At 33.6% G+C, this 15,248-nt stretch overlaps 3 protein-coding genes across 5 annotated transcripts; 1 reads left to right on the top strand and 2 right to left on the bottom strand.

Annotated features, from left to right (window-relative positions):
- The first annotated feature begins 411 nt into the window (after nucleotides 1-411).
- On the top strand, nucleotides 412-5,669 carry LOC11427833 (uncharacterized). Of its 3 annotated transcripts, XM_003619733.4 has the most exons (5): nucleotides 414-665; nucleotides 2,076-3,033; nucleotides 3,601-3,767; nucleotides 4,388-4,653; nucleotides 5,048-5,669. In XM_003619733.4, the coding sequence occupies exons 1-4, from the start codon at nucleotides 463-465 to the stop codon at nucleotides 4,593-4,595; spliced, it is 1,536 nt and encodes a 511-aa protein (XP_003619781.1). In that variant the 5' UTR covers nucleotides 414-462; the 3' UTR covers nucleotides 4,596-4,653; nucleotides 5,048-5,669. The 3 variants fall into 3 exon arrangements, with proteins under 3 accessions (XP_039690948.1, XP_024641736.1, XP_003619781.1); XM_039835014.1 differs by lacking the exon at nucleotides 5,048-5,669 and having other exon boundaries at nucleotides 412-665; nucleotides 4,326-4,531; XM_024785968.2 differs by lacking the exon at nucleotides 5,048-5,669 and having other exon boundaries at nucleotides 413-665; nucleotides 4,357-4,531.
- A 243-nt stretch (nucleotides 5,670-5,912) lies between these two features.
- Nucleotides 5,913-10,353, bottom strand: LOC11422221 (alcohol dehydrogenase-like 6). The gene is made up of 10 exons (XM_003619734.4): nucleotides 10,193-10,353; nucleotides 9,933-10,069; nucleotides 9,289-9,326; nucleotides 8,286-8,608; nucleotides 7,674-7,756; nucleotides 7,398-7,473; nucleotides 7,229-7,290; nucleotides 6,940-7,035; nucleotides 6,498-6,659; nucleotides 5,913-6,200 (listed from the first exon to the last, which is right to left on the bottom strand). Exons 1-10 carry the CDS (start codon nucleotides 10,230-10,232, stop codon nucleotides 6,084-6,086), a joined length of 1,134 nt encoding a protein of 377 aa, XP_003619782.1. The 5' UTR covers nucleotides 10,233-10,353; the 3' UTR covers nucleotides 5,913-6,083.
- A 936-nt stretch (nucleotides 10,354-11,289) lies between these two features.
- On the bottom strand, nucleotides 11,290-15,036 carry LOC11416154 (protein N-lysine methyltransferase METTL21A). Its single transcript, XM_003619735.4, has 5 exons — nucleotides 14,715-15,036; nucleotides 13,691-13,833; nucleotides 12,752-12,936; nucleotides 11,866-11,979; nucleotides 11,290-11,628 (listed from the first exon to the last, which is right to left on the bottom strand). Exons 1-5 carry the CDS (start codon nucleotides 14,949-14,951, stop codon nucleotides 11,501-11,503), a joined length of 807 nt encoding a protein of 268 aa, XP_003619783.1. The 5' UTR covers nucleotides 14,952-15,036; the 3' UTR covers nucleotides 11,290-11,500.
- Nucleotides 15,037-15,248: the final 212 nt, after the last annotated feature.

The following is a 15,248-nucleotide window of genomic DNA, read 5'->3' on the forward strand; positions in this document are numbered from 1 at the left end:
TAAAGTGAAATCATCTTCTTTGTGGTGGTTAAAAGCTTGTAATGCTGTATTTAGTTTGGGTATTCATAATTGGTGGTCGAGTCCGCTCTCATGTTTGGGTATTGACTGATTTGGTTGTAATTTTGTTTGGACCTTGACATTTATGTGATTGTTTTGGCACACCTTGTGCGGTAACAATTATAGTGTCCGTCTTAATATATCTCATTTTTGCTTGTTTAAAAAAAAAAAAATTAAATTTAAATTATCTTATAAGTGTAATTTAGTTTGTAACTATCAAAGATATTATTTGTATGGCTAGAGTTCAAACTCTGGAATTTTAATTGTGTGAATCTAACTACTAAACTTTTTTGAAGAGAAAAAATTCAATTAAAATATCTTGTCTAAAATAATTATTAAAAAAAGGGACATGGTACTAGGGTTTTAAGAAATTCCATTAAAGGGTAAAAGTTGATAGTTTGAAGCATGGAGAAAGAGGAGCATAGGATAGCGCAAGTTGAAATAGCAAAGCAAAGATGCATTTGCGTGATTGATTCAATTCAACAGTTACCATCTTCTTCAAACATCACTCACTCCTGCAAACGAACCCTCCTCAAATTGGCACGTGCCGACCTCGCTTTTCTCTCTAGAACCTCTTCTTCTTCTTCTTCTTCTTCTTCCCCTCTCAGGTTTCACTCTTTTCTCAAATTCATAATCATTATGCTTTTATTCGTTATTACTTTCAATTTATTCATTTTCTCTAATTTTTACGCTTCTCTATGTCTCCGTGTCTGTGTCAATGTTTCATAGTTTACATGTTAGTTTACGAGCAAGGATGCTCTCCATTTGTCAAAACAAATATTCTGCAATTTGGTGGAGAGAGATAGACACATAAAAATTAGTCTTATCATTAACTGAGTCGCACCATTATTAATTATTTTATACTTTTTTCAGAAAAACAAAAAAAAATTGTGTTTTTATTTCTGCAAATGGAAGAAACAAAGATAATCATAAATGGAGAGGATCTCAACTCGTTCCTAACATGTCTTCACAAATATTCACGTGGTGTGATTTGAACGGATGCATGTGTAAAATAGTTTTACACTGTCGGTGTAGACAAATTATTTGCGTGGTGTGATTTAACTGGATACATGTGTAAAATAGTTTTACACTGTCGGTGTAGACAAATTAAATCTAAACTTCTTTTTACCCATGAATCCAACAATGTGTCATCATATAGGAAAGTAACAAATTTTTTTGATTTAATTGGATGTATATGTAACAAATTTTTACTCTATTGGTTAGTTTTCAAGCTAAGACAAATTGTGACCAATTCGTCTTTGTAGTTAGTCTCTCAAATTAGCAAAAATTGTAAATTGTCGATCATTTTAGTTGTGTGTTTCCCTCATGGTATCCCACATTGTCATATAGTGGTTGTAGCTATGATATAGTATAGCGGAATTTGAACAAATCATTATTGTTCTGCAATACACTATTTAGTACAAAGTATTGTCAAATAGAGGTTATAGTAGGGCAGCGGAATTTGAACAAACTACTATTTTCCACGACCTGCAGTTGACGACATTGATTTTAGCTAACGAATACGAAGCCAAATTTTATGGCTATAAATAAATTTCAAAGATCAATTTGATTTTAAGTATTTCAATTTGAAGACTAATTTGAAATATTTTCCTACATAAGGGTATGTCTAGAATCAAGTAACCACCAATTAGCAAATTTAGGGGTGTTTTTGTCAAATTTGTCTTCAAGGACAGACTTACCATCGTTCTACAATCTCAGAGACTAATTTGGGGATTTAGTATTTCTACTTTGTTAAATTTGAAGCCCTTGCTAAGAATAATATATCAATTTAGAATATCATGCCATGTTAGTTTGTATAGTGGACTCCTAAAAGCCATTGTACTATAAGGAAGCATTTCCAAGTTATTTTTAAGGTGAAAATGAAAAGGTTCAAACATGTTTGTCTTCTTGTGTTTCAGTTATTTTTTCACCTCTTCTTGAATAGATGTATGTAACTATTGATGCTTTCTTCATTATGTTGTAATTTACGAGTGCTTCTGTTTATGTGATAATAACAGTGTCAACATTGGGCACCTGGAAGCAGTTGTACATATTCTACAACAGCCTTTCATAAGCGGAGTTTCTAGAGTTTGCAAATCAATCCCACTATCGCCTTCAGTTAGTCGTGAAGAGAGACACAGTTCTTCTCTTAAAGATATCCATGTTGATGTGGTGTGTATCCTCAACGGGAAGCCTGTGTGGATTATAGTATCTGATAGGAATCCAAAGTACATTTCATGGAATGAGTGTCACAAAAGTAAGGGTTTGAAGCTACGTATTCAACAAGTACTTGCTGCTGCCAAATCGAACTTAACCTTAAGACCGTCCTCAGTTATTATTTTCTTTGCCAATGGGATCTCAAGCAATGTTTATGACAAGCTTCGGGATGAGTTCGGAGCATCTGAAATCCAGTTGGAGTTTTCGGTTTTCAGTTCAAACATGCTGGAAGAAACAGAATGTGACTGGATAAATGTTATTGCGAGATCATACAGAGATGCACGTGTTCTTGAAATCAACGTTGCTGGTGACAAGGATGTTTTTCTAAATTCGGGATGTAGTGTTGAAGGTTCGAGTGTGAATTCTTCTCAAGTAGAGTTTTCAGTAGAAAAACCTGAAACACGGCTGCATCTTTTGGACGAAAATACCATTAATGGGGGTTCGTCTCAACTTGAGTGTTCAATAGATAAAGCTGAAACTAGACCGCAGCTCATACAAGAGGGTATTGAAACGAAGTTGGGTGATACCTTTTGTTCTGTTATTACGAGAATGAAACTTAGCTCCCTGGACGATTCAAATTATGAATCGACTGGGCCTACGAATCTTTTAGATGAAAGTGATCTGGTAAATTTTGATACAACAGCTTTGATAGCTTTTGTATCAGGGATTAGTAATGGTGGAACAGAGAAACTTTTGGCCACTCCAGAAATTGAACTGAGACAGCGGTTTAAGGGAAACTTTGACTTTGTGATTGGTCAAGTGAGTTATCGATATTTTTGCCACCTGCTTTGTGTTTTTGATCTTTTGCATTCTTGCACCTATATGGTCATGAAACATTCCATTCACTGAACAATCATTATTTTGTTCCGTGACACAGTTTTGTTTATCTTAAACATCAAAACTTTCAAAATATGTAGACCCAATGATCCAGTTTTGATTTTTGAAATGATTCTTAGTTTAACATATGGACTTCAGGGAAATGCAACATTGCCATTGTGAATTCCAATTTTTTTATCACCATACTCATTGCTCCGTCATTCATATTTTGTTACCAAAGTTTATTAAATTGATGAACTTATGATCATGAATTTACTCACATCTCCATATATAGTGACAGGCACAAAAAATACATCATATTCAGTAATTTCCAGTTACTTTATTGATCACTTGTCCTTCCTATGAACCAGTTTACAAACCCTAAGTTATATGGTGTTTAAGTTAACTAAGTAAATTCAATATTTGCATTGCATGCAGTTTTTACACACTATTCTGGTTTTTATCAGCATCAAGTGAATTGACAAAAGCTTTCCTCAATTTTTGTGCTAGATAATGTCTGAACTTCAAAATCCAATCCATGTGGAGTTTGGTAAAGTCCTATGTGGGAAGCTTGGCATAATTTGTGAGAGTGTTCTTTCAGAATTTAAGGAGTTGGTACTAATGTGTGGAGGGCCCAATGAGAAACTTAGAGCTGACAAGTTAATAAATTGTCTCAGGTGAGTTTAATGCCCTATTCTTTCTCTATTTGAACCACTTAGGTTTATGTGTAAAAAATAAAAAAACGCAAAGATTTTTTTGACAGTGTTAGTATGAAAACCTGGCACAAAGAATGATGTTTCCTCAAATATTGTAACATCCGCAAACATATAAAAACAATGTATAATAGGAGAATAGCGGTGATGTCCCTTCTAAACTCAGGAGTCAGGAATACCCAGTAAAGACACATTTTAGATTCCATGTAGATAATTTATCATGATTAGGAGAGCAGTGTTGTCAATAGCGGTACTACAGCATAGCAGTGTTGTTAAATGGTGGCCAGGGCAGAATGTCGTGATGGATTTTTTGACAACTGCCATAGTCAATTTGTGAAGGGATTCGCGCTATGGCGGTGCCATAGGCCTCAATGGTGTGTTTATATGGCAGATTTTCAGCCTTCCACCATCAGCAAGTAGCATAACGGAATTTGAACAAATTGCTATTGTTTTTTTAACTTAATCTTGTATGTTCACTCTTGACATAGTTTCTGTGTTGATGTTTTTTTTTCCTTTCCAAAGTTGCCAATGCGTAAAATAATATTTGCAACAGTTTGCACTGACAAGTTGGAGGATCACCACAGGGTTGTTTCCGATACTCCTTCAGAACGAATGATGGGCCTCCCAACAACTAGGAAGTTGGCATTAAAAAACAAAGTTGTCTTTGGCACTGGTGACTATTATCGTGCTCCGACTTTGACGGCAAATATGGCGTTTGTCAGAGCAGTTTCACAAACGGGGATGTCCCTCTCTAGTATTGAACATAGACCAAGGGCCTTGACTGGTGATTAGTTACATTACATGCATTCATGACAACTACTGTTAAAGCATTCACACACAAGAAACTAAGGTAATAAAATCTAATTTCAATTTTATGGGTTTGTCATTGCCATTTATCAAACTTCAATTGTATAAGTATAAGATTGGCAACTGTTGAGTGTGTGTTTAGTTTAGTAGAGGTAAAGTAATTATTTGTTGGGAGGTGAAAGTTTTTTCTGGTTGAATAACTGCATGTTTATGATTATGTACCAAGCACTGTTTTGTTCCGATGACTTTGGTAGAATTGAGGCAACAGCCACTGAAAAGGCTCGATGTTTGTTTACTTCACATAAACCTTCCCCCTCCCTCATAGTAAATACCAATATTCTTGTTAGGTTATTTTACTCTAATCTTCACATCAAACTCTGCATACATTGCTCTGTCAAAATTAAGCATCTCACTCGGATCATTATTTTGGCTTGAAGACTAGGTAAAGAATAGGAGCACAAGCAAACTTGGTGACCAACATGTGCACTTACAAAGGAAACCTCTTTCTCGTGATTTTGAGCATAAGACATGGCAATGAATGATGCTACCACCTGCAACTTTTTTTTTTTTTTTTAAACGGCAGAATATATTCTTTGTCGAGAGGGTGAAAGAAATACCAACAACTCGCACCTGCAACTGATGACGCTTTTCTGATCTTGAGGAGCCACATTGAAGTTGTTGGTGGGGACAGTGCTTCAACAACCACACAAGGTGGACCCTTCCCAAGTTTTGTCTGCCATAAAGAGTGCTTTCACTCTCATCTTTTGTTGTGATTATTAGTTATTACTCCCTCTTTAGTTCAAGTGAAGAATGGTGGGAGTACTGCAATGTTGGTGCTCTATGTACAGATTTCTTATTTGACAAAAATGTGAACAAAATTTTGGGAGGTGGGTTGAGTGAGTGGCCTTGTATATATATTTTGTTGTGTTTGCCTTAACTATATGGGTAACCTATACATTTGAATATAGTTTTGTTACTTGTTTGCTGCATCTCTTCTATATATGAAACCTAATTGATTTTCAAGTCCAATGAGACTGAATTGAGGCGATTCAAACTAAATATCAACTGTATTAATCAAAGGAAGATGTTAACTACTGATCGTTATGTTATGTTACTTGTCAGGCATGCAAATAGCAGCCTTCATAATTGTGACTATTCCAATTACTATTTTGAATGGGAATCTAGACACAATTATGAAGGCTGCTATTTGCATGCAAACAAAAAAAAATTATACAGCAGCTGTTAAAAGAAGTATGAGGGGGAAGCGGGAGGGAAGGGGATGGGGATTGGGGAGGGGTTCCATAATCCAATTCGCAAACACACTCTTAATTTCCGAGACAAATATTTTGGAAAAATAACAAGGGGAATGGAGCACCAAAAAATAGTGGGGGTGCAAATAGCAATCCCAAAGTTTAAAGCTAATTAGCTACTTCAAGAATTCTCCCCTTTCATGAAAGAAACAAGCCAAAGGAATTATCTTGACATGTGGATAACACAACGAAGACACTTTCCTTCTTTCATGAGATTGAAAGCTTTGTTAATTTCATCAAATGACAAATTGTGTGTTATGTAGTCATCAATCTGGATTTCCTGCATATTTATTTATCATATCATTAGTAAATACTTTTATGCTTAATAAATACTGCCTAAGGAATAAAAATCCACAACGAGAAAAGCACATGAGCGAGTGACTAGCAATTATTTTTCCTTCTCAAAAAATAAAATCTCTTTCATATTGTTGTTTATATTAAAAGTTAAGGGTAGGTGACAAATTTATGTACACAACAAGGGAAACGATATTTTGATCAAGTAGACATTATCATGTGTTACCATAAAGAAAAAAAAATATAAAATCATGCTTAGATAAAGGAAGGAAGATCACTTTACCTTGTTCACATACTTCTCTACTAATGAAGGAAGATCAGTTTTAGGTTTCCATCCTCCAAATAAAGATCCTTTTAAAGTTCTTCCTGTCAGGAATAGTCCATAATGAGCTGACATCTCAGGCTTCACCTTTGGCACACCTAGTGTTACAGTCAAGCCCCATCCCTATTGGAAACAAGGAAAGATAGAATGAAATTCTCGTCAGACCGTGTTTGGATAAACAGATTAATTAAGCGCTTATCACATACACACTTATCATGTAAGTGTTTTTTTTATTTTTTTCTTAAAATAAATTAGGGAGCTCAGGTGTATTCTTATCATGTAAGTGCTTATATATAAACTATTTCTATAACAAAATATAAAATAAAGTCAAACTGTTTTTCATATATAATAAAGTCAAACTATTTCTATAACAAAACATGACTTATGGGATATAGAGTTTTACATCACAGCATGATTGCAAGGCAGTGGTTATCATATCAGTGTCACCAGCACATTCAAAACAGAAATCTGCTCCGCCGTCAGTAATGCGCTTAATAACCTGAAATTTTCAACACAGAAATGGTAATTGCATTATTATTTATAGCTTATGTGCAATTGTGCGTGTCTTCATGGATTACCCCAATGCTATCTGTCATCTAGCAGCATATACTTTTGATAGTCATATATTACAAGTATATAAGATTATTTGAAAAGGTGAAATTGGAAATTTTGTTATGAGACGAATAACCGACCTGCGCGATAGGTTCTTTGTACAAACTCGGATCAACAACTTCTGTAATCCCAAAAGATTTAGCTGTGTGGTAGAAATGAACAAAACAACAAACAGTAAATCAAGAGACTATGAGCCGTTTTAAGGTTTAAAAATAAATTCAGAGTAATTCGGAGAACTGATTATGTTACCATTTTCACACTTCTGTGGATTGTTGTCAACACCAATTATTCTAGATGCACCCCTTAGTTTTGCCCCTTGTGCAACCTATTGAACAAGAAAGCTATGATTTAGAAAAGATTATAGGCTTAAAGCATTCATCTGTGGAGAAGATTATGAGGATCTCGAGAGCACAAAGATAATTTAAATTTTAACATTTTAATTTATTAAGATATGAATTCTCTTTGTGCTTTTGAGATCCTCATCAGAAGATAAGATAGATATAGTTATTGAGTACTTGGACTTACAGAAAGGCCAACAGTTCCAAGACCAAATATAACCACTGTTGATCCTTTTGACACATCGGCAACATTCCATGCTGCACCTAGACCTATTGTTGTAATACAAAGTTGTCACATAATCAACACAACAGAGAACTCATCAATGACATTACAATTTCAATCCTCTCCATTTAGAAACAAAATATTGGGAACTATGGCCTTGAAAATAACTAACTAGTACTGGAAGGGGATGGAAATTTGCAATGCCCTTGTCAGATAATAAACACGGATTATCAAATTCGGTTCTGAAGAAATATACAAATAAACATGCAAGAACTCAACGATTGATCACAGAGTTCAACCAATTGTACCTACATCTCCGAAAACAGTGTCTGCTGTAGTTTTCTATTATGCAACAGTTAAAGATTATAGTACAAGTTGTATTTAAATACTACGGTCTAAATGAAAATGAAAATAGTTAACACATAATAGTTAATAACAATAAAGTAGTCTCTACAGTTTACACAATGGGACATAACATAAAGTGACACTCAATATGGACGAAGAGATTACTGGAGTTTCCTTAAACCTTATGTTACAATTCCCTATAGTCAATAATAAACATTTGGAAATATTTACCTGCAGAAACCCCACAGCTAAGAATGCATATTTTCTCAAGAGGTACATGAGGACTGACTTTCACTGCACATCCAGAATGGACAACTGTGTATTCACTAAAACTTGAAACACCGCAATAATGATAAACAGGCTTCCCTTTTACTGTAAATCTTGTCTTTTGATCACTATGCATTAAACCCTTTCTTTCCAATCCCAAAACTTGACAAATATTAGTTTTTCCTGATTTGCACAGCTTGCATGACATGCATTCTCCAATGAAAACTGTTAACACTTGGTCGCCTTCTTTGAATTCAGTCACTCCTAGCCCTACACTCTCAACAATCCTGCAAAACCATTACTCTATATTCAACATCTACGATGGAAAATTACACCTTTTGTAATAATTTGATTAAAGTCATGTCTATGATGCTAAATCATGGTTATGAATTGCGGTTACAATTATGTTGTGAACCTTGATAGTACAGCAAAATACAGGCAAATGCAGCCAATGTGCCACAATTGCATTTGTAGACCGCAATTTATACTATGGCTAGTTGGCTACAACTATCCCATTCTCATGCATATACATCGCTGTCTAATATCAGTAACATTTAGCTGTGCTTCAGCTGCACCCTAACATTTTTTATAGACCTGGATTGCCTACAGTCATAGTATCACACATTTACTGTAGATAGTAGGCTGGAATCATTGGATGAAAATCAGACGATTCTTATTTCAAAAGCTATTTCAACGTGACTCATCTGATCTTCATCCAATGATTCAGATGAATCTATTGTAGTGTGTGATATTTTGACCGCAAGGAATCCATTCCCGTAGTTGATCACTGTCACTCTATCTGAGCTTTGGTTTCTAAGTATTTGATCTAATTCTCAATTCATACTAGCTAATTGTTAAACTCTAAAAAAGACTAATTCTTTTTAAGATCTTCAAACAAAATAACCAAAGTATCACTAATGACTCATTATTTAGTTAATCCAACAATAAAACAGTAATTGTAGATTACCCAGATGCTTCATGGCCAAATATGCGAGGAAATATGGCCTGCATATAAAAACACCTTATGTTAGATGTTAGTTTCTTAATTCCATAAAATCTATGAAGTATTGACATAGACATCAGAGCGACAGTAACACCGAAACATTAACATCGATAATAATTTGAGAAAATTGAATGACCGAATGTAATAATATGTATTGTTGTCGTGTCGGTGACACACCTTTAATCTGAAGTGTCAGTGCTCCATAGTTAAACAAAATGTTGATTGGTATATACATTGTCTCAGATTAAAAAAGAAAATGATAATCTTATCCAATTACATCTCACAAACGACTAATTCTTGTATGATGACAGGACAATGTCTATATGAGCAACAAATTGGAAATTCATGACATTAAAAATAATAAAATAGGATGAAAAAAAAAGTAAAAAGGGCAGGATATGATGATATAATTTAATTTTGATACATTGTCAGCATATAAAATCTTACACTATTTATGTGTAACTTAAGATTTAAGAAATAGTTAAGATTAAAGTCCATATTCTTTTTTAACAATTTGACGATTATGATTGATTGACTGTAAAAAATCTTTGCATTGAAAGTGTATATCAATTAAATCTATAATGATTATGATAAAATAAGAAACTTACATGAGTTTCCCAAGCAGAAAGATCACTACGACAGAGAGAGGTGGAAACAACCTTAATCCTAATCTCCAATGGTTGAGGAGGACTGACTTCCACTTCCTCCATCACCAATGCCTCTCCAGCTCCCCATGCTACTGCAGCTGTTTGTTTGTTTCATAAACAATGGACATAGTCATAATCATACATACATACATACATACTTACATATCAAAACAATTATGGAAAGATAAAAAAAAAAAAAAAAAAATGGTAACTGGACTCACCTTTGCAGGTTATGACTTGAGGGGTTGATGATGATGCCATGATGGCTGTTTTTGTCTAAGAAGAAAAAAAGAAGTAAAATGCAGTTAAAGTCAAGAGGAACTTAAATTGTTGTTGTTGTTGGTAGGTAGTGGTGGTGGTGGTAGGTTCCTCCATCTAGCAGTGGTAGGTGGAGAGAAAAAAATGGTCTAAAATATATCAAATCTCAATTAATTCATATTATTGTTATAATATCATTTCATTAATTTAGATTATATTCTTACAAGTTTATTTTACTTTTATGACTTAAAATTTAATGAAGTACTATATTTCATTATTTTGGAGAAACCATTTTTTTTTTATTAAAATCAAAAATTTAAATAAGATGATCATCTCCAAAGGTTTGATCTAGTGGTAAAAAGACAGATATTGAATCTAAAAGTTTCGAATTTGAAAGAAAGTAAATCAAAATATTTTGTAAATGTAAATTGGAGCATTATCTATCACCCTAATTTTTTGTAAATAAAAAAAAAGTTAAAAATTACATGAAACAGTTTTACTCCTTGCTGATAATGTTAGGTTTGATAATACACTTTCAACCTTTGAACGTACACCTCTTGTAACATGATTTTTTTCCAGCAATTTTGCCAATGTTTTGAAAAATTGATCCATTTAGGTCTGATTGTTTCAAAAGTATTGAGTACGCAAGGATTAAGAAGAAGAAAATAGATATTAACCAAATTCAATCTTTGGTTGAAATGATTATTGATTAGGTTTTACTTATTTTTAGTCAACTCTCTATCAATCAAAAAGTCTTTCAATTTAGAAAGAACAAAAATGAGAGAAAAGCCTTGCATTCAAAAACATTTCTTTTTCCATTTTTTGTTCTAACTTTTAATTATAAAACTTTTTCTCAAGTCAATCAGTACAGAAAGTATGACTGAAAATGGAGATAGAAAGAACGGAGTAAAAAGGATGGAAAGAAAAATTAAAAGTGAATTAACAAAAAAGAATTGAATGTCCAAAATTGTTATAAAACAGGTAAGTTATGTCTTACTTGAATTAAAAATAATAATTTCATATAAAATAAAAAATTGAAAAAATAATAATAAATAAAAGAATACCAACAAAGAAAAGAATAAATTACAACATCACTTCTATAACTTAGAATCTTTATTAACTATTTGACTAAACCTATGCGTGACTCATCCTATTCAAATTTCAAATGTCACAACATCACAAACTTTTGTAGGTTTATATTAAAAAATGAAGAAACTTGTAAGAAAGAATAATGATGCTATGCTACCAGCATTACACAAAACTAATCTTGATCATTTCTTAACTAGAACATAAAGAACAACACGATTGCTGTGATAATCAGGATGCCATAGCGTTTGATCCACACGGCCAATTGTGAAATCGTTCATTGCAGCTTCTAAGAAGTACTCAAGAATTGCATCTGAAATCAGAAAACATTATTTTTCATATCTCTGGTTAAGATTGTGGTCCAAAAATGAAAGAAAAAACGGTATTATCAATTGCAGATAGCAGGAAATAACAGTCTCTTCAAATTTAGCTATGCAGCAGTGTTTATAGCGCACTATTTAACAACATATTGTACTTAATAATATCAGAAACAATAGTACTTTCATCAAACCCTATTGCACTATAGCAGAAAAAAGAATGCAATCCTTACCATTTCTGAGTTCCCCAGCCAAAAAAATTGTTGTGTTAGGCCCAGATAGCTGGCCAAGTGTCTCTAGCAGATCTACGACAGCGCCCTCACTGTATACCACGTCAGATCCTAGTACTGAAAAAAGAACAAACTCAGTGAGTTCATGTACACCTCTTTAAAAACAGGAAACAAATTGTAAACAAGGTGCAGCTTTGTAATTAAATGAGAAAACAGAAAATGGAAGTACAAATCATGTTTTCAAAGTATCTGGTTGTGATCTTTCTCATTCAATTCTCAATAGACCAAAACACCAAATTGGACATTTTTTATGCATAACATTAGCAAGAGCTATATAATTCAAGGTCTGTAACTCGTACCACTGGCATATGCAAAGTTCTACTTCTATAATGATACGAAATGAATATTTGTTTTGAGGATCATAAAGGTATAAGTTGCAATAACATTATGTAATCATACTAATCTTGGAAAGTGATTCTATTAGAAATTATTGTACAGATAGAATATATTTGTTTAAAAATGAAAGATAGTAGAGTATGGTATGCGGCCTGAAGTTCAGATATTGAACAACATATGCAAATAAGATGAAGGGTAAAAGATACAATTAACCATAAATTAACGAGGATTAAGATCATTATAGTCAAATTGTGGCTATAGCGTAGCGGAATTTGAACAAATCATTGTTGTTCCGCAATAAGCTATGTAGTACACAGTCTTGTTAAATAGCTGCTATAGCATTGTAGTGTAGTTGAATTTGAACAAACTGTTATTTTCCGCAATCCCCGATCAACAACACTAATTAAGATGCTGATAATGACAGCAATACAAATGACTACAACATGTCACAGAGTTCATTACTTGTTAGAAAGGGTTAAGGAAGGGTCATTACTGTAATCAGGTGTCGGGTCAATGAGTTCTTGATCAGGATCATCTCCCCATGTAAGTTCAGTTGCTGTTATAGAACCGCGCAGAGAAATATGCTTCATATTGGTTTCAATGTTTTTTCTGAGAAGCCTCATCCTATCAGGCAGATCAGTAAGAATGACTTCTCCACCCAAAAGAGCTGCAATGCAACTAAGGAATAAAAAAAGAAAAAAAGAATAGAGCATTATAGACTGAGTGAGAACAAGCTAATAAAAAAATTCTTCACCAGTTCTAGACAACAACCTAACAGCAGTTAAAGTCGACGAAGTATTTTATTTTTTTTATATTAGAAAACCCTTTTCTCATTAATTAGGTGGAGTTAGCTAAATTGATCAAATGACACCGTAATATTCTGTCATGAATTCTATCCAATGATAACTAAACCTTTTGTCATGGTTTGACCTATATTATTCCCAATGTTGTCAATCACGAAAAATAGCGGCTTGTTAACTTCTGATATGCTACAGTGCTATAACGCTGCTATAGCTTCTATTTGGCATCATTCTGTACTAAATAGCAGATTGAGGAACAGTTGCAATTTGTTCAAATTCAGCTATGCTATAGCGCTGCTAGAACCGCTTTTTTGAAAACACTGATTATACTATTCCTATGTCTCCTTCTACCTTCAACCATTTGATTATTCTCCATGTGATCTATACTCCTTAATAGTGTTTCTTCAAATCTCCACTACACATGCTCCAAATCATCTAAGATTATCTCATTCCTAATCCTATCTTGTTTAGTATGAGAGCTAGTAAAACTCTCTCTAATGATTTTATTTCCAATCCTTATCTTGTCTTGTGAAAAAGCTAAAAGCAAATAAAGAAAAACTACTGAAAAGTTTTAGCCTTTAGTACAACAAAAAACTGATCAACAATAACAATGAGATTGTGATTGTAATTACCCAACCAATCCGCAACCAGATCCCAATTCAACAATCTTCTTGCCTTGTAGAACAAGCATTCCTGAGTCAACAGAATGCTCTAGAAACTTCCCCAGCACAATTCCACTGTCCCACATCACTGATCCAGTTACTCCAGGCTTGCCCTTGAATCAAAAGTCCAAAAGGCCATAACTGTCAATTGTGATTCAACAATGGTATGAATGTATTATGGCAATTTAACCATTAATAATCAGTATTTCAGGAAGACACAGGCTGAAAGCAGAAGCTGCTTAAGCATTACTGCGTATTTATTTACATGATCAGAACTATTAAATCACAACCATACATACACAAACATACAAACTCTAATCCTCAATCATCACCATCACACAGACACAACCACACACAGTCACATACCGTAAGGTCTTGTTTGGATAAACAGCTTAATAAAGCGCAGCTAATAAGCTATTTCTATAACAAAAGATAAAATCAAATCAAATTGTTTTCATATAAGTTATAAGCTACTTTAATAAACTATCCTTGAGAGCTTATGAAAATAAACTAAAAATAGCTTATGAACGAGTTAGGATCCTCTCCATTTATTCCATTTGGAAAGATAAAGACACAAAGAAGTTTGAAATAAAATATAAAATAATAGTGGGGCTATCTATTTTTATGTCTATCTCTCTCTAAATGGTTGAGGATCCTTACTCTGTCATAAGTTGTTTCTATAAGCTCTCTCAAACAATTTCACAAGTAATGAAAGTACATAAGCTCAAATAAGCTAATCCAAAATTACATTAAATCCTCAATCATCATTACAAACACAATCAGTAGCAGAACTGAAACACCAAATCAATGACCATTGCAAGCTTCAAACTTTAAGCAACAACAATCAATAGTATAGTATTTCATGAAATGAGTCATCATGTCTATGCTAAAAAACCAAATAGGTCATCAAATTAAAACTCATACCATAATCAAAATCAAATATTTAACTAAATAACCTTAATTTCAAGAAGAAGAAAGTAAGAGAGAGGGATACCAAGGAAGAAGGGGATTGAAGAATGGAGAGAGAGTGACCACAAGAGTCAAGGCGGAGTTGCAAGGAAGATTGAGCAACAAAAGCGTTGGGTTTGGAAAGAGTAGGCTGCTGAATACCCCAAAGAAGCATGGTCTCTTCCGCAGCTGATTCCTCCCCAGGAACCACCAACATCACTGAACCACCGTATGAACCTAACTTCACCATTGCCGCTGTTGCATTCTCTTCTTCTTCCTCCATTCTCTCAGAGCTCGCAGTTTCTGCTTCACTTCGCCCCTTTTCTTTTCTATCAACTCCAGATTATGACTGTTCACACCTCCCCTTTTACTTACAAAGTTTTTTTTTTTAATTACCCCCATACTTATTCTCTTGCATAAAAGAGAAACAATATTCGTGTCAAAGAAACAAAAAATAGAGACAGTATTATATATTTTTTTTCAATATTTAATAAATATTCATATAAAAATAACATGAACCAAAAAAAAAAATTAATATTGAATTTTATAAAAATATGGTTAAAGTGCAATAACACTTATC

The sequence above is a fragment of the Medicago truncatula genome, chromosome 6, assembly GCF_003473485.1.
Source record: "Medicago truncatula cultivar Jemalong A17 chromosome 6, MtrunA17r5.0-ANR, whole genome shotgun sequence".
Taxonomy (NCBI): Eukaryota; Viridiplantae; Streptophyta; class Magnoliopsida; order Fabales; family Fabaceae; genus Medicago; species Medicago truncatula.